A 25,880-nucleotide genomic window follows, 5' to 3' on the forward strand; every position below is an offset into this window, starting at 1 on the left:
GAAACCCCATACTGGAGTCCCTGTCCCCCACCCTGCAGGGAAGTCCCAGGGTCGTGCCCATGCTCCAGCCACCCACCAAGCCCCTCGCCCAGCCTGCCTGTCCCCAAAGTCCGTGGGGACACAGAATAATCCCCTGCCAGGCGATGGATGGCTCTGCCCCATCCCTTTCTCCTGCTGCTCTCTGGATTCCCACAGGGGCTCCAGCAGCCTCCCCCCAGTTTGCAGCACCCCTCATCACCAGAGGCTGAAGTGATTTGGAAGTTCTCCCATGGCTGTGTTCCTCAGGGAAGCAGGAATGATGCCACGCTGCGTTTAGTGTGCGTCTCTGAAAGCACTCCAGTCCCACCTGCTGCTGAGCCAGCTCCAGGCCTCTCTCCAAGGGCTCTGGGGCTTTATATCACATTTTCTCTGTCTGCAGTTGTTTTTTTTTTTGGTTTAAAATCCCCCTCTGAAGCGGCTCAGCCCCACGTCACCTGTCCCAAAGCCACTTTCTGGGCTTGCTCAGACATGCAGGACCTCTGCCTCCGGCTCCGTGGGATAAACGGCACGAGACAAGTGCTGCTGCTATTGTGCACTTTATTTCTCTGGGCCTCCTCTCCCTGAGGATCCCCCGGGTTGGACAGTCTGCACGTCGTTTCCAGGTACAGGTGGTGACGCTGGTGGCAGATGGAATGACCTCAGGGACAGAAGGACGCCCATGCGGGACTAGAAGCAGAACTCCAACTGACTCTGATCGAACTCGAGTCGCCTCCATGGGATGGCCGTGAGGGGGATTGCGTGGGGATGTGCCTTCCCTGTTCACTCCAGGGCTATTAGAGATAAACCACTCGGCAGCTGAGCACAAGCCTATGTCCTGTCGAGGGCCGAAATACCGGTTCCCTTCACCTGCAGCACTGCACTCACAGGTTTGGAGCAGGACCTCAGCTCTGCACGGAGAAAGGAGGAAAAACAGACAAGAAAAAGCCCCAAACGGAGCGGGGGAAAGCAGGAATTAAATCGGGAGCGAGGATCTGGCTGAGCACAACTCCCAGAGCCAGGGAGGGCCCTCGGTGGGAGGTTTGGCAGCACCTCCTCGGCCCCACGGAGACCAACCAGGAGTGACCGAGACAGAGGCAGGAGGTGCCTCGGCACGTACACACACACACACACAGGTTGCGACACGGTGGGTGAAACATTGACATTTATATCGAAATATGCACTAACAGTGAGTTCTACCAGCCGATGCATTTTTGCCAAAGCAGAATCACAATGGTGGTGTCCCGGGGAAGGCTCGGGGCGGCGGGCGGGCAGCGAGGGGAGGGACAGGCCTTCCTCCTCACGGCTCCCGTCCTGCCTCGTCCTCCCGCCCCGCACCTCACAAGACTCTGACATTTCACACCTTCTGTTAGTTTGTTTTCCTCTCTGCTGCAATAAACACCAGACTGGGAATGTTCACTTAGAGGAGCCCTTAGCTCCAGCCCAGGCCTGTCGCGAGGGACATCCAGAGCTGGAATTGAAGCTTTCCCACACGAGGCACTCGGTTTTCAGCACTAGGTGAGCGAGAAGGCAGAACCCTCTTGTTCACAACACCTCTCAAGTGAGCAGGGCAGTTCCCTGCCAGGCAGAGCCAAGTTTGAGTGGAGAAGACGCCGTCCTCCCTCTCCAGCACCAGGGACGGAGCAGAGCCGTGAGCACTGAACCAGCACAGAGCGTGGCACCTCAGCAAGCCAAGCCAAAGCAGAGCCAGCAGAGCCTCCCTGGTGACACTCCAGAGCCTCCGGATGCTGCCAAACCTCCCGGTCCACTCGGCACCCTGCCAGAGGGGCTGACTCACAGCGGGCACAGGGTGCCGAGCGGAGAAGTCGGAGCTTTACTGGAGTACATTCCTGGTTAGCATCTCTTCAGCCAAACGCAGCAGCAGCAGCAGGAGGGGAAGCAGGGATGCACAGATTAACTAGCACACACTTGCCTTTTCTCACAAGCCTGGAGAGGTGGAAAGCTCTCAGGGAGTAGAATGGGGTTTATCCTGGCTCCCTGAGGGGGCTGGGGGTGGGATAAGCCCTTTCCCAAGAACTCTCCACTGCAGCCTATTTTTAGCATTTGATTTTCCACTTGCCCTTCCCCTTTCTCCAGCCAGCACCTTATGGGAAGCGTGAGCAGCGTTCCCTCACAGCCTGCCCTGCAAGGCCAGGAGTGCAAAGCCAGCCTCAGGGAGCAGCATTCCTGATCTGGATCACGATCCCTCCTCTCCCATGGCACTGCGCAACTCCCTGCACCTGATCCCGGCGAGGGGAACACTTCACCTTTCCTTCATCTGTGTGTAGATCACATATACTGGAAACAAAACACACACTATGCATGCAATCCAGGCAGGAATCCTGCTATGATCAAATCTACAGGAGGAGGGGGATGAGGTGGGGCGTTACGGGATTCCTCAATGCTAGGTCAGAGTTACACACCAGCCCCTTGGCCACAGCAAAGGGCAGACAGACTATGTACAGTACCTATGGGCTTCAGCAAGGACCTGACACCTGAGCACATCCCTCGGCACACCGAGTGAAGCTCTCTGTTCCTCCCAGATTTACCTGCGCGTGGGTCCCACGGGGAGCACAAACCCAGCGAGGCCAGTGTGGCACCACTGAGCTCCAGCTCCGGCAGGTAAGCCAGGGAGGAAGAGACTCGGTTTAAAATAGTTATCAATTTTCAAGTCATCAATCCATCCGGGGCCCTGCTTCTTGGGTCCAAACCGTTTCTTTCTGAAAGAGAACCTCTCAGTTTTAAATGAAAGGCTGTCTCAGTAAAACCAGCCCTCCTAACTGCAAACCAAACCGAAATCCCACTGAGCCACAGCCCCTTAGGAGGGCACCTGCCCCTCCAGCTCCCATGCTAGAGGTGAGGAGCAGTGTCCAGGGCAGGAAAAGCTATGCCTTAACTTCACTTTTTACTGTAAGAGGCTGTAGTTGCTCAAATAAAATGTTTATACAAGTAAACCAGTAGCAACAAAGAAATATACACCTTGGGATCTGTAAAGCTTCAGAGTAATCTGGGCCTTGCAGCCAGGGGCTGTTCATGTGGGTTTGCTTTAGAAAAAAAAAGGATGTAACATTCATACTTGATAAAAAAAGAAGAAAAAAGGAAGAAGGAACAGCGCTGCAAAGAGCCCTGTGGTGCAGGGACCTCAGAGGCATGTCTGTCAGTTCCAGGGAGCAAGGAAGTGACTGCCAGATTAACGGATCATTAAAATCCTACACTGAGCAACTGCTAAAAGCCAGCGACACCACGGGCAGCAGGAGCAGGGGAGAGCAGCAGCACCCGAACGGGAATGCTCCCGGGAGAGCTGCGTGGGAGGCAAGGAAGGTGCCCCCGGGAGAGCTGCGTGGGAGGGAAGGTGCCCTGGCTAGCAGGCATGGGCAGACAAGCACGAGACAAGCACCTGGGAGTGTTGCATGAGCTCAGGTAACCGTTTGCTTCTTTAAATTTCTGAATTCCAGTTTCGTGCTGCTTCAGAAAAGAGTGAGAAAGCAACACGTTTCATTTAAACCCCCCAGTAAAAAAAACAAACAATAAACAACAACAACAACAACAACAAAACCCCAAACCAAAACAAAAAAAACCCCCAAACCTCTAAAAGGTGGGACCGAGTTTGGAAAAATGCATCTGTTCTGGCTTTTGCAAGTGGAATGTGATTCTTGTTCCCAGGCAAATACACAGAGCACGATGGCTGCAGCCAGGAATGGTGAGCCAGGAGCAGTGTCAGACAGGCTACAAGGGGTTCTAGGACAATCACAGAGCAACAAGACATGAGAGGGGCACAGAGTGACAGTCCTGTTCTCGTTTTAAATGAGGAATGGTTTAAAAGTAAAACTCTTCTTCAGCTAATTTCCTCCTGCAATAAAACCAACCAAGCCGGCCCTCGTACGTACAAGACCAGTTAAACATGAGCCTTCCCCCTCAAAACACTAGGTACGGACATCCGGTAACATTCTATAATGGAAAGTGCTTTAAGAAAGAAGGATTCTGTAGTGCCAGTGACAGAACTGATCTGATGGGCTGGATGATGCTCTCGACGCTGACGTGGGCGGCTCAGGCCAGGGCAGCTCGTTTCTCCTCGGGGGTCTCCTCCAGCAGCTGCATGATCAGTTCGTGGAGGGGCTTGCAGACCTTGGCGTACCCCCCGCCCGTCAGGTGCAGGAAATCGAACATGTCGTGGTAGGAGATGGTGCCATCCGAGTGCACGAAGCCCACGTCCACGTCCAGCAGCTGGACGTTGGGCAGTTTGGGGAGCGAGGCTTTGAGCAGGTTGTTCACCTTGGCGTTCTTCTGCCGCAGCGGGTTTGGCTTCTCTCCACGAGGTAGCAGGCCCTGGCACAAGAAGGAGGCAAAAAAAGTGCTCTGTATGAGTCTGATGGCAACAGGAGGCCTGTTTTCCCTTCCAGCTCGGGCTGCCTGTCAAGATTTACGATGGCTGTGACAAGAGGAACTCATCCCTTGAATCAGAATTTGTCCGTTCAGACCTAATGTGAAATGCAGATGAGCTACAGGCATGACTGGCAGGGCACCTCCTTTCTTTGAATTTTTAAATATATCAGCTTCTGTTCTTTTGGGCTTTTTTCCTGCCATTGTCCAGCTTCTCAGCAAGAGAGGGAGCAGCTAAGCTGTCAGGATAAGGAAGCCAAGTAGGATTTGGGCACTTATCTTCCCCTCACAGGACTTCCTCAGCAACACTTTGGAGTGGCAGAGTTAATGGGATGAGTCCACCCACCTCTGGAAGGGCCAGAGGAGGGCTCCTGCAAAGCCAAGCCAGCAAGGGAAGGCACAAAGCAGAGGACAGATAAAGTGACTGCTCCTGGAGACCTACCAGTACAATGACTTTGGCCTGTGGCTGCTGGGCGTTTATCAGGCGCACGATGGCCTCGATCCCCCCTGCTACTTCTTCTGCTGTGTTTTCATGGTTATTTGTTCCAACCCAAACAACAATGACCTACAAGGAGGGAAAAAAAAAAAAGAAAAGAATGTTTGCAGCTTTTCCAGAGCGAGTTGTAACAGGCTGATGACCCTGAAATCCCTGTATAAACATCACTGGTGGCTGGTGAGCTGCGGGGAGGGTCGGGCTTAAGGCTGAACTCAGGCTGACAGTTGAGCCCTGGGGCAGGCACTGCCCACTGCTCTCAGGCAAGACACTGTCCAGGGCTGCAAGTGCAGGTGATCTTCACTGCACACCTGAACATCTTCATCAACTCTGCAGTGAATACTTCTCATCCCTTTCTAGGGGACACGGACGCAGCTCAGCGTCCCAAGAGGCGGCTGCAACTCCAAGCTACACCTGGCACAGGTAAATCACAGAATGGCCTGGGTTGGAAGGTCATTCTCTCTTTCAGTTTGAAGCCATTCCCCCTGCTCTGCTCCCAAACACACCCTAATGCCTGGAGGTGCTCAGACACAGAAGTCCATCTGCTCCCTGAGTTCTGCCCCACTCTGCACTGGAGTCTGCCCTCGGTCAGCACAGGGCTGCCTGGCTGGGTTCTCTGCTTGTACCTTGGGTTTAATGTTCTCCAGTTCACCGTTCTTCAATCTCCATAGAACATGTCCTGTGGTGTCTCCACCAATCCCAAAATTCAGTGCATGGAGTGGTGAGAAGAGCTCTCGCCATATCTGTAAGCAGAAATCAAGGTGCTGTTTCAGAGCAGCATCCTAAGTGAGAAGGGAACACACTAGACTGAGGGTTAATGGGAGCCCTTCTCTCAAAACTCACTCCACAAAGGGCATTTAGACACAGGGTGAGGCTTCACTTTACAGAGCTGCTGATGTTCAGTCTCTCAGACCTGGCACAAAGGGGAAGATTTCCTGAGCAGTGATTTGCCCAACTCAGCAGAGACCCCAGCTGATCTGTCACAGACTTAGGCACGGGGCCTCTGAAGGAGGAATCTGTGACCTGATTAAATCCTTTTCATCCCCAGGTAACAAAACTAGAACAAAGGGAAGCAGCTCTTGCAGAACAAAGCTGCTCAGCTGCCACCACGGTGGAGCAGAGCTCCTCTTTGCCCCAAGAGCCAAAAAGCCACTGCTCTTCTCTGCCCCAGCAGTTTTAGGGAGAAGCCACTGTGCCAATGCCTCAGGCACCTCGAGTGCTACAGGGTTAAACGTGTTCTGGCCACAGCAGGGACACCCACAGGGGATTTGATGGGAGGCTGGAACCTGAGGGCCAAGGGGCTCTGTACGTGTGCCAAAATGAAGGCAGTTGGTCATGGCTCCAGAGAAGGAGACAAACAGCTCGGGGAGGTCAAGCAGCCAAGTAAAGCCGTGCCCAGGCACTGGGGAGTTCAGGAAGCAGGGCAGGAACGCCTCAGGAGACAGCAGTGAAACGGGAACAGAGGGAACCATCAGTATTGCACGTGATCAGCAGCTCCTGGGTTAGAGAGAGACACACTCCAGCTGCTCTAACCCACTTTTCTCCCCCCTTCATCCCTACCTCGTACTGCTGTAGCAACTGCACCATGGAGTCCCCCACGAAGAGCACGTCGGGCTCCTTGTCTTTGCAGTCCAGGACAAACCGATTGTGCTGTGAGAGAGGAGTAACCAGGCTCAGCTCCCACAGCCTCTCCCCACCAGAGAGATGTTCCAGACCCCTCCTCCCTTGCTCCACCACGACAGCACACACAGGCAGGACACACAACTGGGCTGTTGTGGCCTTGGGGTCACAAGTGTGACCAGGGATGGGGATACCCCCCCCCCAGGGCTCCCCGTGCCCCTCCAGCCTCACCTGTGACATCCACCTGTCATCCCCCTGGATGTCCTCAGCGGCGTGTGGCACTGCTGCCGGGTTGGAGTCCCCCATGCCCATCCTGTTCCTGTGGAAAGAACAGTTCCCACACCAGCTGCTTCCAGCAGTGCCATGGCTGGGGAACAAGGGCTGCTGGAAAACACTGCCCTTCCTGACACCCACAGTTCCTGTGCACACTGGTGGCTGGCTGATAACAACAACAGGGATGTTATTCCATGCATCTGGCATTCTCCCTGGAGCCATGGACTGGAGAACAAAGGCCAGCTCCAAGGATGCTCTGCAGACCCACACCTGAGCTTTAATAACCCGAGAGCAAACGCTGATACTTTGGGGATTAGCCCCTATTAATGTAGAGAGATCCAGCTTACAGCCACTGAGCTCCAGGGCCCAGGTGGATAATCTGGCTCCGGGAGCGGTGGGATTGATCCCGGAATCACAGAATGGCTGGGGCTGGGAGACACCTCTGGGGATCGCCCTGTCCGAGGCAGGGCCACCTGGAGCTGGTGACGCAGGGGCACATCCAGGTGGGTTAGTGATGTCTCCAGAGAGGGACACTCCCCGCCTTCGCTGGGCAGCCGCTCCTTCCTCATTGGTTCGGTCCGGTCCGTGGCCGTGACCCCGAGCAGAGCGCGGCACCGCTCTGAACACCCCCGGGACGCATCTGTGACGGCATCCACCCTCAGCCTCCTCTGCGGACTAACCGGGCCCAGCTCCCGCACCGGGGGCGCTCCAGACCCCTCATGGTCCCCGCGGGTCCCGCGGGAATCGCCGCAGGAGGAGCCGCGGGGCGATTTGGCTCACGCCCCCCGCGGCGGGCTGGGCTCAGCGGGGCAGTCCCTCGGCGCCGCGCCTCGCTCCCCCCTGCTCCCCGCTGGGCCCTCCCGCGGTGTGCCCGCACTCACGGCGGCTGCGGCTCCTTCCCCCGCGACTCCATGGCGGGCGCGGCCCCTGCGCTCGGCCCCGCGCGCCTGCGCCACCCGCGCCGCCGCTTCCGCTTCCGCCCCGCGCGCCACGGGAAGGCCCGCCCACCCCGGAAACACGTCATGCACGGCGCGATGACGTCACCACCCAATCTCGCGGTGACGTCACGAGGAGCTAGCCCGCTGCGTTTTGCCTCTTGACATCACAACCCCGCCGAGTGACGTCACGCCGCCGAGAGGAGAGGTGCTCCTGTCGGAGCGATGTCTCCGCGAACACGTTTTACCCCCCGACTGGCCGGTCTCCCCCCTGTTATAAGTTACTATAAGAATTTAGACAACTCAATTCCAATTAAAAATTGATAAATTTATTAAGCAAGCGATAATAAAGCAAACAGCGCTGGGTGGCCTTGGGGGGGCCGTTGCCCCGCCCGAGACACACACACTGAAAATGTAGTAAATGTCCCTTTTTATACATTTATACATTTATACATTATTTGGACTTTGGGCCAATTTGATGAGGCCTGTTCATGTACATTTTTTTGGGGCTTCTTTCAGTAAGTTTTTGAGGCCTCTGTTTTGTCATTCACTTGATTTCTTTAGTTCGTTTTAACCATGTTTATAGGTGTTTTGCCAATTTAGGGCTGAGTCACAGTTCCCACTGGGAGGGGTGTTGGATTGCATTTTCTCCCAGATATATATATATTAGGTTTTAAAATTTGGTTTAACTGTTTTGTTATTCCCAAGAGGTTTTCTAATAAAAAAGTTCTGAGTTTTCTCGGGGTTGTCTAACTTGTCCTACGAGTTTTAGTGCTTTCAGGATTTTCGCACCTCTGATCTGATAAGGCAGTGAGATTTGTAAAATGTCCTCACTGCAATCCCCTCCCTGCTTTTTCATTTACTGCAAGGATGTTTAGAAGCTCGAGGTGTACTATATAAAAAGACAAACACTGCTTCACAGGCAGGTGTGAAAGCATGTATTCTGTTCCTCTTCCCCTTACTGGAAGCCTGGGTAAGATTAGGAAGTATTCCAGCAGGAATTTAGAACACAGTCAAATAAATTGCCCTCACAGATTGGTGGTTTATATTGCATAAACAGTGATAGTTACAAGAAGATTTTTTTTGCATTTGTTTGGGTTGTAGTTAACTAAAATATTCTGGTATAGTTTTTCTTTACTGACATAGGATAACTAATGTAATTAAAAATAAAAAAGCAGAGGTAGAATATTTGATAGAAAGACAGAGGAAGGTGGAATACAAAGAGAACTTCAGTTTTGCAGAACCATAGTAAAGACATTATACAAAAGTAGAGAAGATTATAAATTAAAGAGAATTATAAAATTTTTATTGCTAAAAACCACATATATAGAGAACAACTTCCTGGTGTAGTAAAGTTGAAAAAGGAAAGAATTTAAAGAAAATACTCAGAAGTTCAGAACTATGCAAAAGTAGTGACAAACTAGATTTAACCAATAAAGCTTACACTGCCTAGAAAAAAAAAAACATGTTTATTTATCACTCATTCACTGCCTCTGTCAGGGCATGGAGAGGATAACATTTGGAAACAAAGGAGACAGAAGAGAGGTTTTTGGAAAGGGAGGGTAATGAGGGGCATAGAGGGGGGACCATAAGGGATTTACATTTGGGGTTTTTGGGCTTGTTGACACACCCAATCCTCGGAATACTCGAATACGAGCCATATAATATGGGGATTAGAGAATGACTTTTCTCCCCAAGCTTCTATATAATAACATATCATCTTTTTCTTAGATTTAATTTTCTTCCTAGGGGAATTACTCTAATGTTTTATCCTTCATCCTAATGGGCTTTGTGGGGAGATACCGCCCTTCCCCATGGGATCCAGAAGGCTTGCTTTTCTTCTGTCCCACCTTCTAAGGTGCCTTGAAACGTACACAGACTCACTTCCTCTCGGTCATGACCCACTCCCTCACGGGCTGTGGGAACTGCACTACAGGAGAGCCCGCACTCGCTTGGCCCTCTCACACAGGCACACCTTAGGATTACCTCCCAAAAAAGAAAACTCTATACTGACCCCTCCCTGGGGTCTTCGTGCACAAAATTTAAGGGGGTCTGCAGATTTCTTTGCTTTATTATTGAAATTTTACTGGGTTCACTGACCCAGAGTTTGGTGAGAATAGCCTTCAGAGCAGGGCTATCCGGAGATAGAGCGCCTCCCTGTCCCTGCAGGAGTTCAGACCAAAGCAATTGGGATTCCCAACCAACGCACCAAATCGTTATAAGTTACTATAAGAATTTAGACAACTCAATTCCAATTAAACATTGATAAATTTATTAAGCAAGCGATAATAAAGCAAACAGCGCTGGGTGGCCTTGGGGGGGCTGTTGCCCCGCCCGAGACACACACACTGAAAATGTAGTAAATGTTCCTTTTTATACATTTCCAAGTCCCGAGTTTTGAATGCAGCTGCGTTGAGGCTTGAGTTCGTGGCTTATTGCTAAGTGGTCATCTGGGATTTGTCAAAGATGAAAGCTGCAGTTCTTATCAGCTGTAAATTTTACCAATACTGATACGTCTTTGTTTAGCAAGATGCCAGCAATTATTTTTACTGACACTTGCTTAATTAACAGGATGTCCATGAAACTTATCTTGTTAATTTATAACAAAAGTTCCTTATTCCCTCCTACACATAAGATTTTATGAACAAAGTTAACAATCTATTACACCCCCCATCTCTCTTTTCCCCGTTTCCTTGCGGGGTTTCGCCCCAAAACCGCGGCGCCTCCCGCCCCGCGGCCGTGACATCACTTCACCGCTCTTCGACGTCCCTCTCCCCTCCGGGGCGAAGCCCGGGATGGCGTTCCTTGGCGCAGTGACGTCACGAGCGCCGCCTTTCCCGTTCCCGGCGGGTTTCGCCCCAAAACCGCTTCCCCCTGTCGGCCGCCGGGGGGCGCCGCGCGTAGCTGACGTCAGCCGTGACGCGCGGGCCCCGCCCCCGTTGCCATGGCAGCGGCCGCCCCCCCGGCGCCCCCCCGCGGATGAGCTCACGCGGTGCCGCAGCCCCGCGGGGGGGTTCGCTCCGCGCGACAAGATGGCGGCGGCGGCGGCTGCGGGAGGAGGCGGCGGCGGCGGCGGAGCGGGGGGTCCCCCCGCGGCCCCCCGGCTCTCCCCGGCCCCGCCGCCCCCGCGGCCCCCCGGGCCCGCCCGCATCGGCTACTACGAGATCGAGCGCACCATCGGCAAGGGCAACTTCGCCGTGGTGAAGCTCGCCACGCACCTGGTGACCCGCGCCAAGGTGAGCCCGGCGCGCACCCCCCGCGCGGGTGCGGAGGGCAGCGGGGGGGCGGCCCCGAGCTCCCCCCTGGCCCGGCGGGCCCGGGGCCGCTGTCAGCGGGGTGTCCCCGCGGGTCCCCGCGGCGCCGGGGTAACGTGGAGGTGGAGCGGGGGGGATGCGCCCGCGGTACCCGGGATGCGCCCCTGGAGCCGGGGGGGACGCGGAGGTGGGCTGGGGGGCAGCTCGTTTCTTACCGAAGCGGGGAGAAAACGATCGTGGCCGAGTGTTCCCAGGGCCGTGAGAAAGCGCAGGAAGGGCCTCCCGAGGGAGCGGCGGATCCAGGTGGATCCAGGTGCGGCCAGGTGAGCCCCGGAGCGCGGCGGGAGCTCCGGGTGGATCCGGGCGCGGGCGAGCCCCGGGACGCGGCGGGAGAGCCCCGGCACCGGCGCCGCGCTCGTGGTGCCGCCCGTGACACCGAGCTCCCCGAGCGGGCTCGCCTTCCTGCGTGCTCCAGTGCCACCCCGGGATCCTGCCCGGGAGCTGCGGCAGGAGGGCAGCAGGATGGGGGGAAGGCAGCGGGCAGGCCGTGGGCGCAGCCCCGCTCTGCGCTCCCGCGGGGGCTCGCCGGGGGTGTCCCTTGTCATTTCCCCGGTGACATTGTGTGGAAACACGAGGGGAAAGTGACCATGGCGCGGGTTTGATGGAGCTCCGGCTCTGCGCCCGGGGAACAAAGTGAGATTCACTGCAGGGGCTGGGGGAAAATCGGCTATTGCACCTCCTGGACAGTTCTTTTCAGGGCTGGGCTGTATTTGCCTGCTCTGATGGCTGTTCCTGTGCCTGCTCTGATGGCTGTTTCTGTGCCTCCAAGTGCTCGATGCCACGATTTAACCAGCGCTTCAGCTGTTCGGTGCTGTTGTTCTCCCCAATAAACCTGAACCTCGCTGATAGAAACAGAGTGGTGGGTTCAGGTGCTTGGAGTACAGGAGACTGATCACCCTGAGTGGACATCACTCCTGAAAAAGCAGTGATCCAACTCCAAGTTGTTTTCCTGTTCCTGTTTCCAGCCTCCCTCGTTGGGTCAAGGTTTCTTTTCAATGGTGCTGACTCTGAAGTTTGCAAAATACCAAAGCAGAGACCGTCTTTTGCATGGGAACAGTTGATTTTATCTGAAGGATGCACTAAAATTTGGTCTGGGAATCGTGTCCCTCATTGGCAGGGCCAAGGCTGGATTTTGCAGGTTGTTTGTGGGTGATGGAAGAGGATGCTGAGCTTGGAAAAACTTGTGCTTCGCTTAACAGCAGTGTACGCCCATTCCTGCTGCCCTGGGGTGACCGAGGGTGGGTTGTGGGCCTTGGGAAGCAGCCCAGCTCCTTTCTGGTGGGTCAGTGAGGTGCTGGTGGGCTCTGGAGTGTGCGGTGGGTTTGGGTGTGACACGTTCCCCTGCACCGAGGAGATCCTGTCCCTGTCCCTCCGAGCTCCCAGGGCTCCCCGAGCCTGGGGAAATACCTGTGCTGGAACAACTGCCATCTGTTCTGCTGAGCTGGGATAGCTTGGAGCTGAAACTTGACCTGGAAGCTTTCTCAACTCCGAGGTCAGGTTTCCTTTCAAATCCCAGCCTGTGGAGAGGAGTGCGAGGGAGCGGATTGGATTCTGCCTGCAAACCCAGAGCACTGTGGGTTCAGTACTTTCCCTTCATTGACAGGACTGTTGCTGTTGGCTCTGGGAAAGGAGAAGGAAAGGAGAGAGGAGCTGCTTGGTTCAGGCTCTGGGATTCAGGAGGTTAGAGGGGAGGTGTCAAAAATGTGTTGGAAAGGACGAATCCGTATGGGAAGGCGTTTTTGACTGGCAGCAGGAATACAAAATAATGCTACTGCGAGCTTGTCTTCATCACAGTTACACTTTTAACACTTTGACTTAATGGAAACAACTTGGAAGCGAGCAGAACCTTGGCAAAACGGTCCCATTTAGGGATCTGAAAGAATTCTTTGATCACGGAACACAAGCGTAGCCCCGTTGCTGTGTGTGCTGGCAGCCCCTTCCTGGGGTGATCCCTCTCTTCTAGTAGTGGCTGCATAGGAGAACCAGGCAGTTCAAATATAGCCACCAAATCCCTGCACAAACTTGACCCCATGTCACATTCTCTTAGAGAAAAGCTGGTTTGCTCGTCATGGCCCCTCCTTGGGAACCACGCTCGTCCGGTGTCTCAGAAGGAATTCCACTGTGAATGTTTGTGTGAGCTTGGAAATAGATTGTACCCTGTGTTTTTGGGCCTCTTCCAGGAGGTGAAATTAATGATGGCGTAGGCCAGTGTCCATTGCTGAGCCTGGAATTATAGGTGGTCTATTGATGAGGTGTTGGAGTCTATTTTCCTTTCCGATGGACATTTACCAGGTCAAGTGGACTTTGACATGACAGTTGGAGATAACAGCCTGAGCATTCCTGGCTTGTGTCCCCTCGTCCCTTAAAAGAGAAGCAAGGGAGTAGTTCAGTGCCTGGTCTGATATTAAAGGGCTGGGATTTTCCTGGCCCTTTGGAAGTTGAGCACTGCGTTTATTTAGGGAGAGGAGGAGAGCGTGAGCTGTGTGTGCCCGGCCCTGCTGGGCTGGCACATTCTGCTGACACCGAACGTTGCAGTTTACATAGAACTGCATTTCAGGAGCTGAATGTGGGTCAGCAGTGCTGGGGACACTGAGGAAGGGGAATGTTAATCATCCCAAAGGGCAGGAGGCCTGTATTCATGATTGTCTCTGCTGGAGCTGATGGAATAGAAGGGAACAGTCGGCAATTTACGTATTAACCGAGGCAGCAATTTACATTCAGTCTCTGCCCATGCAAAGTTGGACTCTTGTCTCTGTCAGAGCTGCTCTGGTGGCTGGGCCGGAGCTGGAGGGGCTGCTCTGACTGGGATGAACTGGGCACCTGCAGGATATCTTGCTGCACCCTTCCTCCTGTCCCCCTCGCCTTTCTCTCTTCTCATCTTTCACAAGAAACCCTTTCTTGTTTCTGTGCTAAAAATCTTCTGAGTGGCCCACTGAATGAATTGTTTTCCGCAGAATTTCCATTTATAAATCATCCAAGTGACTGCATTTGAATTCCAGCTCTGTTCAGGCACTGGGGTTGTTCTTATGCCACATTTTTTCATAAGGGCTGGTCAGGGAATGTTCACAGAGATGGGTGCACCATGGAGCACAGATTGTACTCTTTGGATGCTCTGTTTCAGCCTTCAGGAGCTGCTGGGGATGAGGAGGGAGGAGAGGGACCACTGGAGAATGGGAGGCAGCTCTGCTCTTACTTGGAGGGGATGCTCCCTTCCATGAGAGAAGTGGCTGAGTTTCTGTGGTTTGTCTTTGGGCGAGTTGGAGTCATCAGCAGAACACATTTTGCACTGGAGTTCTTGGAGGTGGCCACTGTGGCACTTAAACCCAGGATAAAAAGGGGGCTGGCAGACTTGATGGATCATTGGGTTTGGCTTGGCACACTCTGGGGGCTCAGTGAGAACCTACCTGGATTTCTCTCCTCACATGCAGGGTGCACTCAGCTCAGAGGGTGGAGAAGCCCTGGTGGCTGCCGTGTCCTGCTCCTCCAGATCCCGGTGTGTGGCAGCGAGGCACGTGGCTCTGGGATGACTGTGGATTGCTCCCTCCAGCAGCGTGCCCGTGTGATAAGCCCCGTGCCGTGACTCATCATCCTCGTGTCAAGTGCAATTGTTCAGTGCTGGTGCCGCACGTTTCGCAATGACCTGTGCGAGGGCCTCGCCTGGTCACCTCTCTGTGATCATTTTCCTTTTCTTTTGCAGTGTTTGTTGGTGCTTCACCTGTCCTGGCAGTTGTTTCTTGTGGCCATAAGGAAAGCTGGTGGCTGTGGATGGCTAATTCCGCAGGCAGCATTATCCTGCTGCTCGCAGGGCCTTTGTTCTCTTGCTTGTGTGCTGCAGGAGAGTTGTACTTTAGTTCTTGTTTGGTGGGGAGATTCAGTAAAAGCCTAAAAGCCAGAAAGGAACTTTGGCTAAGCAGAGTTGCCACAGTGGGGATAAGAGGGAGTATTTCCTAAAACCTCACAGAGGCATTGCCTGTATCCACTGTGGGCTGAAGTCCTGACACTTTATGTTTCATTGCAGCATTTCTCTTGCTGTAGCAAATAACATTTAATTACCAAGAGATTAATGCCAGAGCACGATGAGTTGGAGATCAGGCTGCTTCTCAGGGAGTGCCAACAGGTAAAAATGGGGCCAGGACAGCCAGGTCACTGTGGGCAGGGTGAACTAGTGCACCTGTGGCACCTACCCTGAGCCTATTTGGGCAGGAGGAATAGTCTGAAAGAGCCAAGATAATTCATACCTGCTTCTCAGCTGTGTGGTTATTGGCTTAATTGGAGGATGAGGTGGGTACATCTTCTGTGCCTCTTCAGCCTGGCTGCTTCCCACCTCCTGTCCGGTGTCCCTTCCTCCCAAATGTTTGCTGGGCAGATGCTTTGGAGCTGCTACACCAGGAGAGAAGGTGAAGCAAACCCTGATAACATGGTGGTGGCATCTTTGGGCAGGTAAAGTACTTATCCTGTGAGGAAAAAGCCATTGCCACTGACAGGAGTAGGAAGAGTAGCAGGAGTCGGTGTCTCTTTTCCTGGATGATCTCACAGAGGTTTTGTGAAGGCTGCAGAGGCCTGATGAGGGTTTCTAGAAGCTGTCTCCTCATTTGTGTTTGAAGGAGGAATTACGTGAGAGGGAAATAAGGAAATGGCAGTGTGTTGCTGGGAGACTGGGCTCCTTGGGTATTAGACATTTTCACAGAGAAGCAGCACTGAGCTCCTTTTTCCTCTCGCTGGGTCTTGTATCAGCCTTGTGCAACGGCTGTGGCCATGTGCTGCCCCAGCAGCTTGCCCCTTCTTGCTCTCATCAACACGATTGCATAACAACTGTGTGTTTTCCCCATGAAAGGAAAGCTTTGGGAAGTTGCTCCAGCACTGCCAGCAGAGTAGAATTCACAGTTTGTGGTGGAAGCTCTCCCTGGCTGAAGAGATTCTCATGAGAATTGTGAGCACGATGGGTCCCGCCGTTGTCGGTCCCACCATCAGCTGCACAGCAAGTTGTTTCTTTCAGCTGAACATACACGAGCAAGGGTTAAACTGGCTCCAGTGTCTCCTTTTGGAGCTCGCAGGGTTTAAATAGAGCAATTTGGAGATTCTCTAGTTAAGCCATTGTACTCATTTAGTGCAGCCAGGGCCTTTCTGCTGATCCCAGTCCAGGGGTTTAATATGCTGTGTTAACACTTAGATGAAGAAACCACTGAAAGCTGATTCATTATTAGTCATTATGTGTCTTTTTCTAGTAGTTCTGACCCCAAGTCTCTCTAGTTGAGGCTAAACCTTGCCCTCTCTGCTAAATGGCCATCAAAGGGGCTTCATAAAAAGGGAATTATGTGGCTTCAGCCAAGTTTCAAAGTAGTCGAATCATGCTAACCCACACAAACAAACTCCCACAGCCAGTGGAACTGACACGTTGAGCTCAAAAATAGCCCAGCATGTGTGGGGGGAGCTGAGCTGAGCTCTGCTCCACACGTCAGAGGATGGGCAGGAGATCCTGGAGCAGCCCCAGGTGGATCCCGCTGTACCTTGCCAGGCATTACCTTGAGGTGTTTGGTTCTTGCAGAGCCCATGTCCTGATCACAGCAAAATGTTGCTGTTGCCGCTGGTTATCCTCTGCATCAAGTGTTGGGGGCAATTTCCAGCCAGCTGGAGTTTGGGAGTAGAGTTCTTGTTGCATGGAAGAAGTGAAGCAAAGAGCTGGTCCTTTGTAGTACAGGTATGTTGGGAGTGACTCCAGCACCCCTCCGTGTGAGATGCAGGACTGTACTGTGGGGAGCTGGGCACAAACCTGCAGTGTGTGGCCTTGGTAGCTTTGACTGTTGATACAACTTGGTGGCTGGAGTGCAGATGCTCTTCCTGAAAGTCCTTTGGCCGTCAAAGGTTTGAAAAGAATGTATAAATACGAGTGTTGGCTCGTGCCCCTCAGCTGGAGTGCAGGCAGGGTTAGTGATGGCTGTCCCAGGTGACCATGGCACTGGCAAAGCTCCCCATGGGAGTCGGGAGCTGGAGTTCCTGAGAGTCTGTGTGAAGGAGCTGGCGAGTCATGTGGGGATGTGGCTGCAGGAGCAGAACATGCTCTGGCACGGTGGAAGGTGCAGCTGCAATGGGATGTGGCTCACCTGGCTTGGGATGGGAGTGCTGGGGTCGGCTTGTCCAGAGGGTGATTCAGCCCAGCATGAAGCAGGTCAGCTGAGCCGCAGAGAGAAACCAGCCAGGGACTGAAGTGGGAGCCTGACCAGCTTCCCAAGTCCTGCCTCGGCCGTCTAACTATGGCCTGCTCACAGGAGCAGTCTGCCTGCATTGAGTTATCACCTTGATTTGCAGATGGATGAGGTGATTGGCCTGAATTTGAGTGTTGTGCAATGCAGGAGGTGACTTACTGACAGCCCAGTTGGGTGTTTTCATTGCAGTGCAGCTTTTCCCCCACGTTTCCCCCTTTCCTGTATGGTTTGGCAGTCTCAGGCTCTGCCTTCAGCTCCTTAAAGCGTCTCATGCAGTTATAGTGCATTAATTATCGAGTTTTGAAGATGGTTTAAAAGAAAAGGAGTCTGTGGGGTATCAGCAGGCGACTGTGGGCCCAGAGCTGGAGGCCGGAGTGGTTTGACAGGGAGCCAGGCCCAGGACGACTGTCAGAGCTCCATTAGCCGAGCGCACGCCTCGGCACTGCTGGGAATACAGAGAATGTGGGGCCGCGGCAGCAGATTAAAGTGTTTCAATTAAAGTCTGGATTTGGAGGCTGCGTGCGTCTGCTGCCTTTCAGCAAGCAGATGGATGTTTCTCGTCTCCTTCCAATAACTTCTAAAATGTGGTTGGTCCTATTGGAAGGAGCTTTGAGTGACAGGGACGGGGTGAGGTGTTTTCAAGGCTGGGAAAGTGCTTGTGGATTTCTGCAGCAGAAGGGAAGACACATTTTTTCCAGGTTTTTCCTTACCTAAACAAGGCTCTCTCAGCTTGTTCTGGCTCTTTGGCTGGCTTGGGCTTTCAGCTGTGTCTTTTCTTGGGTAACCTCTGCCCGTGCAGGGGGTGTTATGTGCAGGAATACGTATGGAACGTGTATGGAAGATAGCAGGGATGGGCTATCATGACCCATGGCCATCACACTGCGGGCACAGGGCGGGTTTTTTTAAGGCTTTGGGATCTGCTGTTGTGTAGCCTGAAGTGCTTCTGAATTTTTTGGCTGCGTTCAGGCTCATCAGGTGCTTCCAGGTGTGTTTCTGGCCCCTCTCAGAGGAGGGTATCTTTGGAGCCCTGAGGCTTCTTGCTGCTGGGCAAAGGCAGCTGGATTGAAGATGATGCCTAAAAAACTAATTGTTGCATTTCACAACATGAAGTGTTTTTAATGGAAGGAGCAAGTTGACAAGCTGTATGTCATTGTGTGTGAAGTGTGATCAGATAACAGGCTGAATTGCAGCAGTGATCCTAATTGGGGCTGGTTCCTGTCTGGGATGGAAGGATACAGTCTGTTCAGGTGTTGAGCTGCTCCTGCAGGAGTCTGGAGCATTGCTGATGCACAGGTTTACCCTTGCCAGGTAGGCACAGCTGGTTAAGTCTTCTGGTATATAGACTGCAGGACAATGGCAGCGAAGAAATCAGGTGAAAAAATGCCTCATGTCATGTGTGTCTAAATCCTTACAAAGATGTTTGCCCGTGCTTCCCTTCAGCTGAAACAATCAGCGCTGTGGGAAAGCGTTTGCTCTCAGCCGCTGCGGCAGCGTGGCCGTGTCCCTGCACGCCCCACATTTTAGTTTAAGCTCATAGCACTGGCAGCAACCGAAGATGAAAAGCATTAGTCTTGGTACTTAGTCTTTCCTCTCTAGATGTGCTTGTAGGAAATCCTTGGGCTGTAATCTTGCAAGTGGCTCTGTCAAGGTTATCAGCCTGGCTGGAGTGCCGCTGACGGACGGGCTCCGGGCAGCCTGTGCTGCCTGCTCGCTGCTGCCGGGAATTGTCCCGGCCTCTGCCCTGCCTCGGACAGGGAAGGGGTCATGTGCTGTGTGATTTATGGCAGGTTTTCTCATTCCCAGGTGACCAGCAGACAATGGTGTTCTTCTGCGGGAAGCTCCTGTTGCAGTTGTGTCTTCTTCACCCTGAGGCTGGAACAGCTGTAGCCGCTTTCAGCACTTTTGGAGGCCGTAGGGCTCCCCCTGCTCCCCCCACCAAACTGATTATGATACAGCTTAGCTTGTAGTCTATTTTTTTGCACATGTAAATGTCCCAGTAACCAAATTGCATCGTCCCCAGCAGCCATGAAGGAGCATGTTCTCAGCTGTACAAAGCCCATCTATGTTCTCGCGTCTCCGGCGCTCTGACACAGTGAGGGGGTTGTCAGTCGTACAGCAACTGTTTGTTTTCAAGCACAATCTCATTGGAAACCAATAAAAATCATTCTGATTCACTCTCTGTACAAGGATTTTAATACTTGGCTTGCACAGAGGTTGTTTTTCCCGTGAGCTGCTCTGGGAAGTATAAGATTAAAAAAAAAAAAAACAGCAAAGATTTTTCCTTTATCTTGGTTAATTCAGCTGGTTTGTGTTGGAAACAAAGTGCAGAGCTGGTGGAGAAGGAAATCACGGTTGCTCCCTCCCTGCTTGCTGCAGCGTGGGTGTCGTGTGCCCACTGCCCTGGCAGAGCTGAGGTGCACGGGGAAACCTGTGCTTAGTCAGAACAAAATATTCATGTGTTTTTTCATCCAAGTTGAGACTCCCATTACATGGTAAAATGACAAGTTGAAGGCTGACTATAGGTATTTTCCCACTCAGTGGGAGCTTGTGCAGATTCTGAGTCATTTGCTGACAGTGTGGGCCTTAGTCTCTGCTTTGCCTTGTGTGTGTGTGTGTGTGCTGCTGGTCCCAGTTTGGTTCCACAGACACAACTGGATCCTTGTTTTCACTCACCAGTGACACAGTCGGGTATGAAGTTAGTTCCTTCGTGTGAGCTCAAAGGAAAATGTGGTGGCTCAGGGACTGCAGTCTGGGATTTGAAACCACAGCCCCTTTTTTCAAAGGTAGGGATGGGATGCAGCCCCTAATTATGAGGATCACTGAATTGTCAAGTTCTTTTTTGAATGATCATCAAAATCACTTGTAGGGCTTAACTTAAAGGCAGATGGGTTTAGGATGCAAGATAAACCCTTGGGAAGCGTGTCAAATTTTGCATGTCCTGAGACAACATGAAGAGAGTACCTAATCTTGATGTAGATGAGGTTTTATATAGGAAGTGTAACTAAAGTTGCCTTGAAAAGTGGTGTTGGCAGAGTAACCAGCACGTGGCTGAACAGTTTGTGGGGGTGTTGAGGTTCCTTGTTGCTCTCTGATAGCAGCAAGGTGCAAAGCATCAGTTGCTTTAGTGCAGCAGGAAATTAGTGGGAAAACTAAATGTGTCAGAGCTTTCACCATGGCAACAAAGCCCTGCTCGCAGCACGGCAAGACAAAAGCAGGTCAGGTCTGTGTGGAGCAAGGTGGGAGCCTTCTCCAGGCTGAGTGTCTCCAAACCTGCCCTTTTCCTGGGCAAGAGAACGTGACGATGAACTTCAGGATTTGGAGATGGGGATTAGAAGTGGGTTCTGCCCATCTCATACTTCTGTCAGCAGAGCATCTGACCTGGGAAGCGGTCACTGCCCCAAGGCTGCCAGAGCTCAAGGAGTGTTTAACAACACCCCCAGGCACATGGTGGCATTCTTAGGGCTGTCCTGTGCAAGGCCAGGAGTTGGACTTTGATGATCCTTGTGGGTCCCTTGCAACTCAGGATAGTGTATAATTCTATGATTTTATGCTTTGGGAAGGTCCCAATGGATGGGAATGTTTTCTAAATGCCAAGCAGTCATTCAGATTGTTTCCCTTTCCCCGAAACTGTTTGTAAATAACAGGGAGATTGTGAGACTGCCCTATGTGACAGTGCCTGATGTAATTGCTTGATTCTTGGGCCCCTTCTCTTGGATTTGTGAACAGCCCATGGGTTGCATGAGCACCAGACCACGTTCTGATGGCACACCATCAGTCTGCTCATCCGTCTTCTCATTCCATGTGCTCCAGCATTTTGAGCCCTTCAATGAGGTCACCAGGACAAGGTGCTGGCATCAGTGACACGTGGAAGAGCTGTCTCTGCTTCTGTCCCCCTGACAGTGTCTCCCAACACGTGTGGTTTGGCCATCCCCAGGCCACAGTGGAACACAGAGCAATGCTCCCACGGTGCCGCCGCTCAGGAGTTGTTTTCCCCATAATTGAGCGGGATATTAAAAGGTTTATGGTTTACAGTTACAGGCGTTGCTCTGGCCGGAGGAGCGTCGAAATCGATACGGCAATTACTGCCGGGCTCGTCACGGGTTGTGACTCTCACATGCTTGGGGAGACAAAAGTGGAAGTGGCTGGAGGAGTGCCACCAGCGGGGTGGCCACAGGTCTGCCCCTGAGCCAGGGAAGGGGTGCTGGGCAGCATTCCCAAGCCAGGGAAGGGGTGCTGGGCAGATGTCCTGCACCCGCCTGCCGTGAGCCCCTCGGAGGCACACAAAGAACTCGCAACCGGGCTGCCAGTTTTGCAGAAAGCAGATATTAAAAGGGCAAAAAAAAAAAGCAACTTTAGAAGTGCTCTGAGAGCGAGATTATTTTGTACAGTTTGCTTATTCCTGCTGTCTTCTCTTTGGATTCGTTCTCAAGGCCACAACTGCAACTGGAGGAGGGAAATGGCAGCGGTGACCAGGCCTGGGTGGCCGTGGTCGGGAAGCACTGCTTCCTGCCGGATTTGCATCCCAAGCCCTAAGTCAGCACTTCGGGGCTGTGTGTGGTAGGGTGCCCTGGCTTGTTGGAGTGAGTCATCATTCAAATAGTCACCAGAGCAAACGTGCTTGTCCAAACAAGAGCAGCTCTGCAGAGGCACCCCGGCTGCTCCGAAGCAGTTACGTGTCTGAGGTGAGCAGCAAAACGCTTCTTGTTTTACCACCTGCAGGTCTCCAGAGTCCCCAGCCTCACACAGTAGTCGGTGTGGTAGCACCGCCCTCCCTGCTGACTGGAACAAAGCTTGCTTCCTGTCCTCCGAGGTCAGATCCTATCGGGTTGGAGGGAGCGCTGGTTTGGGTTGAGCAGATGGTTTCCTCGCTGTGTCCCAGAACAAAGGCTGCTCTGCAGTGTCTCCAATGGTGCCTCCTCCTCCTCCTTGCAGGTGGAAACCTCAGCTGTGCATCTGAGTTTAGTGGCGAGATTCAGTGCTAGGATGGATGCTCCAGTGGTTTGTTAGAATAGGAATATCCACTCTCAATTAAAATGGTGATTAAGATAGCTTTTTATTTTTTGCCAGGCTCCTTTTCCTTATCTTAAATGTTTTTTAAGATCTTAAAGGCAGTTCCAGTCTCCTGTTTGTTTTGATCCTTTGTTTTCAGCAGGCTTTGCGCAGGAGAGGCCACGAGAGTGGCAGCGTCACGGGAGGCTGGCTTGAGATTTCAGAATCCTCCTGTTTCGGGGCTGGAGTAAGGTGTTTGTGATGTGTGACCTGAGTGAGTCACCTGCAGTCTGAGGCAGCTGTCAGCCACACCGACCTGCGCACGGTTCGACTCGTGTGCACTGCACCTGATTGGGGTTATCCCGAGCAGGGCACCTCCAGCAGGGACCTGGCTGGGGCTCCAGCCTTGCTGTCACACAGGAAACCATTACACCTGTGTGGGAAAAGCACTGTCACCTCAGCTGTGGCCTGCCTCCTGCCATGCTCCCACCCTGCCATCTTTTGGGGGGTTCCTCTCCCAGATGCCCTCCTACCTGAGGAGCACTGCTTTTGGTTCTCTGGCTGTTTGTGTTGAGTAACTGTTAAGAAGCTGCCCAGCCTCTGGCCCCAGTGCTGGGCAGAGAGTGCTGTGACACTGTTCTGGTGGCACTGTTTTGGCTTTGGATAACGTCTCTCTTTGTGATGGCTCCTCTGTCCTTGGGCTGCCTGTGGTTGTGTCTCTGGCTGTCAGTGCGGTCACCTCGGCAGGCGCAGGGCAGTCACAGCGCCAGGGCAGGTGCAGCCCAAGACATGCCTTGCTGGGTCTGTCTGGGCGGTTACGTGGCTGATGGAAGAGTTACAGAGCTGGTGAGGCTGGGAAGGGAATTGTGGCCTGTTCCACACAAAGGTGCTGGCACAGTCCTGCTGCTCTGGCCCCGGCAGCATCCACTGAGGGTGACAACTCCGGGCTCGCGACGTGGGAATCCTTCTGTGGAGTTCATTTTCCTCATTGTTGGCAAACTGTGAGCCAAATGTGTACACAGTTTAGAGCAACAACTTCCTATTGACAGTGCTTTCAGAGGAGCTGTTGTTTATAAAGCGAGGGATTTCCAGCCCTGTTTTTCTCTCTCTCTCTCTCCAGTGCAGAATAAACTCTCGAAACTGAATGTTTCATTTTCTGACTGCTCGATAATAGTTGTTGGATTCTGTTGCTGTTGGTGAAAACCCACAGGCTGAAGGGAAGGCTGAGTTCTGTATTTTGGTTGTTTCTAGACCTATATGCAGTGTAAGACCTCTGAGGATGGGTGGAATACGGGTGACAAAAGGTGTGTGAGCAGGAAACACAGATCTCCAGCTGAACGTTACACCTTGGCTCTGTGATAGTGGTGGCAGTGGGAAGGTCTGTGTTCTATCTGGAAGGGAAATTTAGGTGATAGGGAAACAAGAGGAGAAAAGGAATGAAAATAGGTGTATCCTTGCTGTTTGGTCTGTGTTTGTATTGCATGGACAGCATGAGCAGTGCTGTGCTGCTCTCCTGTGTGCTTGGACACACTGCTCAGGTTCTTAATCCTGCTGTAAAAAGCTTTTTGGGGAGTGAAGGAATTGGGATCCGTTCTCGCTGATGTGTACAAAGTACCTTTTCATGGCACTGCCCAGCCGGTTCCGTCCGGGTGAGCGGCGGCGAGTGCCTCTCCTCGCACGGCTGGGCTTCCTTCCAAAGCGTTCCACCTCACGCACACGTGTGACAGTGTTGGAAAAACATAAATCCCTAAGCCTCTCCTGGCGATATTACTGTCATTACTCTGCTAGTAGTTTTCAGAAGTTAGGGTTTAAGTGGTTCCCTGATTCTGTCCTCTCCTGCGATACGTCTGAAACCGCCCCTGGAATTAGTGCCAAACACAGTGGTTGGAAGTCAGGTTGAGTGACGCCTTCGGCAACCAGCTCAAGATCAGCAGGAGCAGATACAAGATACTCGGTTGCTGTTCAAGCTGATAGTGCCAGGGAAATATTTAGCACATAGGTGACACTTCTAATCTTTAAAGCACTTCATAAACATTGGCTAATCCCACAGTGCAGTTCTTGGTTGGCAACCTATCTGTCTTCCCTGGAGAGAACAAACGGCTGGAGGACTCTGGGAAGCTGCAGTACAAGGCTGTGATAGAGCTCGAATTTGAGTTGGATTTATTAAAGTATAATTCAAGCTACAAGATTCACTGCTTCTGTGTCCTGAAGCACCTGAGCTGCGTGCACTTCATCCATAGCTGGAGTGGGGATTCCCTCGTGGGACAGTGGACTGGGCTGTGCGGCAGGGCGAGGGAGGATCAGGAGAGGTATTTTTAATTCCCTGGGCACAGTTGTCCTCTGCTCTTTGGTAGCTCATCCTCTGCCTTCCCGAGGGCCCCCAGCTTGGCTCTGGGTCCTTTCCAGCTGCCTGTGGGCAGCACACCTGTCCCCTTGAGCACACCTTGGGGCCTGGCTGGGCAAGTGCACAGGATGCTGTGTGAGCACCAGCTGTGCAGGAGAGTCACGAGCAGTCAGGGTGGGAGTCCTCAAAAGCAAACTGTGGCAAAACACTGTGGTACAGCTGTGATTTGCTGAGAAAAGGAGAAAAGCAGAATGACTTCTGCTCTTTAAGAGCTTGACCCTCCCCTTCAGGACACTGCTCTCGTGGGAAAAGCAAATCCGAAGTCAGGGAAGGTGAGTGTTTCTGTGGTCTTGTGTGGGGCTCATTAGCTGCACCCAAGGTCATCAGTGGCAGATGAGCACCAAACCCAGTAGGTGAGTGAAAGGGAGGTGGGAAATGGCACTGGCTGCAATACCAGGTGAGGCATCTCCTCAAGCCTTGAGGCAGCCCCAGCTCCAGCTCTGAGAGTGCCTGAATCCCCAAGCTACTGGCTGAGGAGGGAGGAGAGGCTCTGCCTCTCATGTTGAAACCGGGGCACTGTGTAGGAAGGAACGTAAGATTTGTATCATCAAAGGCTGAAAGCAAGAGGGAACATGATTTTGTAGCCTAGTGATGAGGGAACTCCCCTGGGAGGGGATAGGGATCAGCTTCCATCTGTGCTCCAGGGACTGTTTATGTATTTTGTGTTGAGAATTGCTGGATGAAGCACATCTCGAGCTGCGCTGAGTTTCTGAGGAGTAACTGGCAGTGTGCTGGGATGGCTGACTGTGCTTCACCACCACTGGGGCCTCTGCACTTTCCTTGTGTCTTTTAGACTTTTTAGGGCAGGGACCTTGGTTATTTACAGTCGAGTTACCAGATCTTAGGGTGTTAATACGTCTCATGCCCACTGCAAGTATTAACCGACCACAGGAGCACTACCAGTCTTCTGCGAGGAAACTACAGCATGTTTGTTTGACCTTCTGCAGACACCCAAAGGTGTAAAGATAATGCAGTGTGTGAGACAGCTTTGACCAGAAGATGAGGTGGTTATCAGGAGTTACGAGCTGACGAAGAACCAATGTTGTTTAGATCTTGTGATTAAGTCCTTTCACTTCTGATTTACTGCTCGGGTATCTAAATTGCATAATGAGAGACAGTAATGTGAAAAAGTAGCAAGGTAGGAAGCCTGGTTTCCAGTAAAGCTCAAACCACAGGGAGTTTATCAGAATCTGGAGGGACAGATCTGCCATATATTAATAAAGAAACCAAAAAGGCTTTCTTTACTTAACAGCT

General features: G+C 52.6%; 2 protein-coding genes across 9 annotated transcripts in view; one reads left to right on the forward strand and one right to left on the reverse strand.

The window, feature by feature from the left end:
• Window positions 1–1,162: 1,162 nt before the first annotated feature.
• On the reverse strand, window positions 1,163–11,341 carry PAFAH1B2 (platelet activating factor acetylhydrolase 1b catalytic subunit 2). 4 transcript variants are annotated; one of them, XM_027881371.1, is made up of 6 exons: window positions 10,935–10,953; window positions 6,740–6,827; window positions 6,449–6,538; window positions 5,515–5,631; window positions 4,838–4,960; window positions 1,163–4,341 (listed from the first exon to the last, which is right to left on the reverse strand). In XM_027881371.1, exons 2-6 carry the CDS (start codon window positions 6,818–6,820, stop codon window positions 4,063–4,065), a joined length of 690 nt encoding a protein of 229 aa, XP_027737172.1. In that variant the 5' UTR covers window positions 6,821–6,827; window positions 10,935–10,953; the 3' UTR covers window positions 1,163–4,062. The 4 variants fall into 4 exon arrangements, with proteins under 4 accessions (XP_027737172.1, XP_027737171.1, XP_027737170.1 ...); XM_027881370.1 differs by lacking the exon at window positions 10,935–10,953 and adding an exon at window positions 10,471–10,585; XM_027881369.1 differs by lacking the exon at window positions 10,935–10,953 and adding an exon at window positions 7,663–7,751.
• SIK3 (SIK family kinase 3) overlaps window positions 10,781–25,880 on the forward strand; it is a 70,729-nt gene continuing 55,629 nt past the window's right edge. For 2 of the 5 annotated variants that reach the window (XM_027881341.1, XM_027881342.1), the window contains exon 1: window positions 10,791–10,952. The gene's annotated coding sequence lies outside the window, so the exon portion shown is untranslated. Of the gene's footprint in view, window positions 10,953–25,880 lie in introns of all 5 variants that reach the window. The other 3 variants (XM_027881339.1, XM_027881340.1, XM_027881338.1) reach the window with 2 other exon arrangements.

This window comes from Empidonax traillii, unplaced genomic scaffold (genome assembly GCF_003031625.1).
Source record: "Empidonax traillii isolate 1590-97213 ecotype Southwest subspecies unplaced genomic scaffold, ASM303162v1 scaffold87:size1256882, whole genome shotgun sequence".
Taxonomy (NCBI): domain Eukaryota; kingdom Metazoa; phylum Chordata; class Aves; order Passeriformes; family Tyrannidae; genus Empidonax; species Empidonax traillii.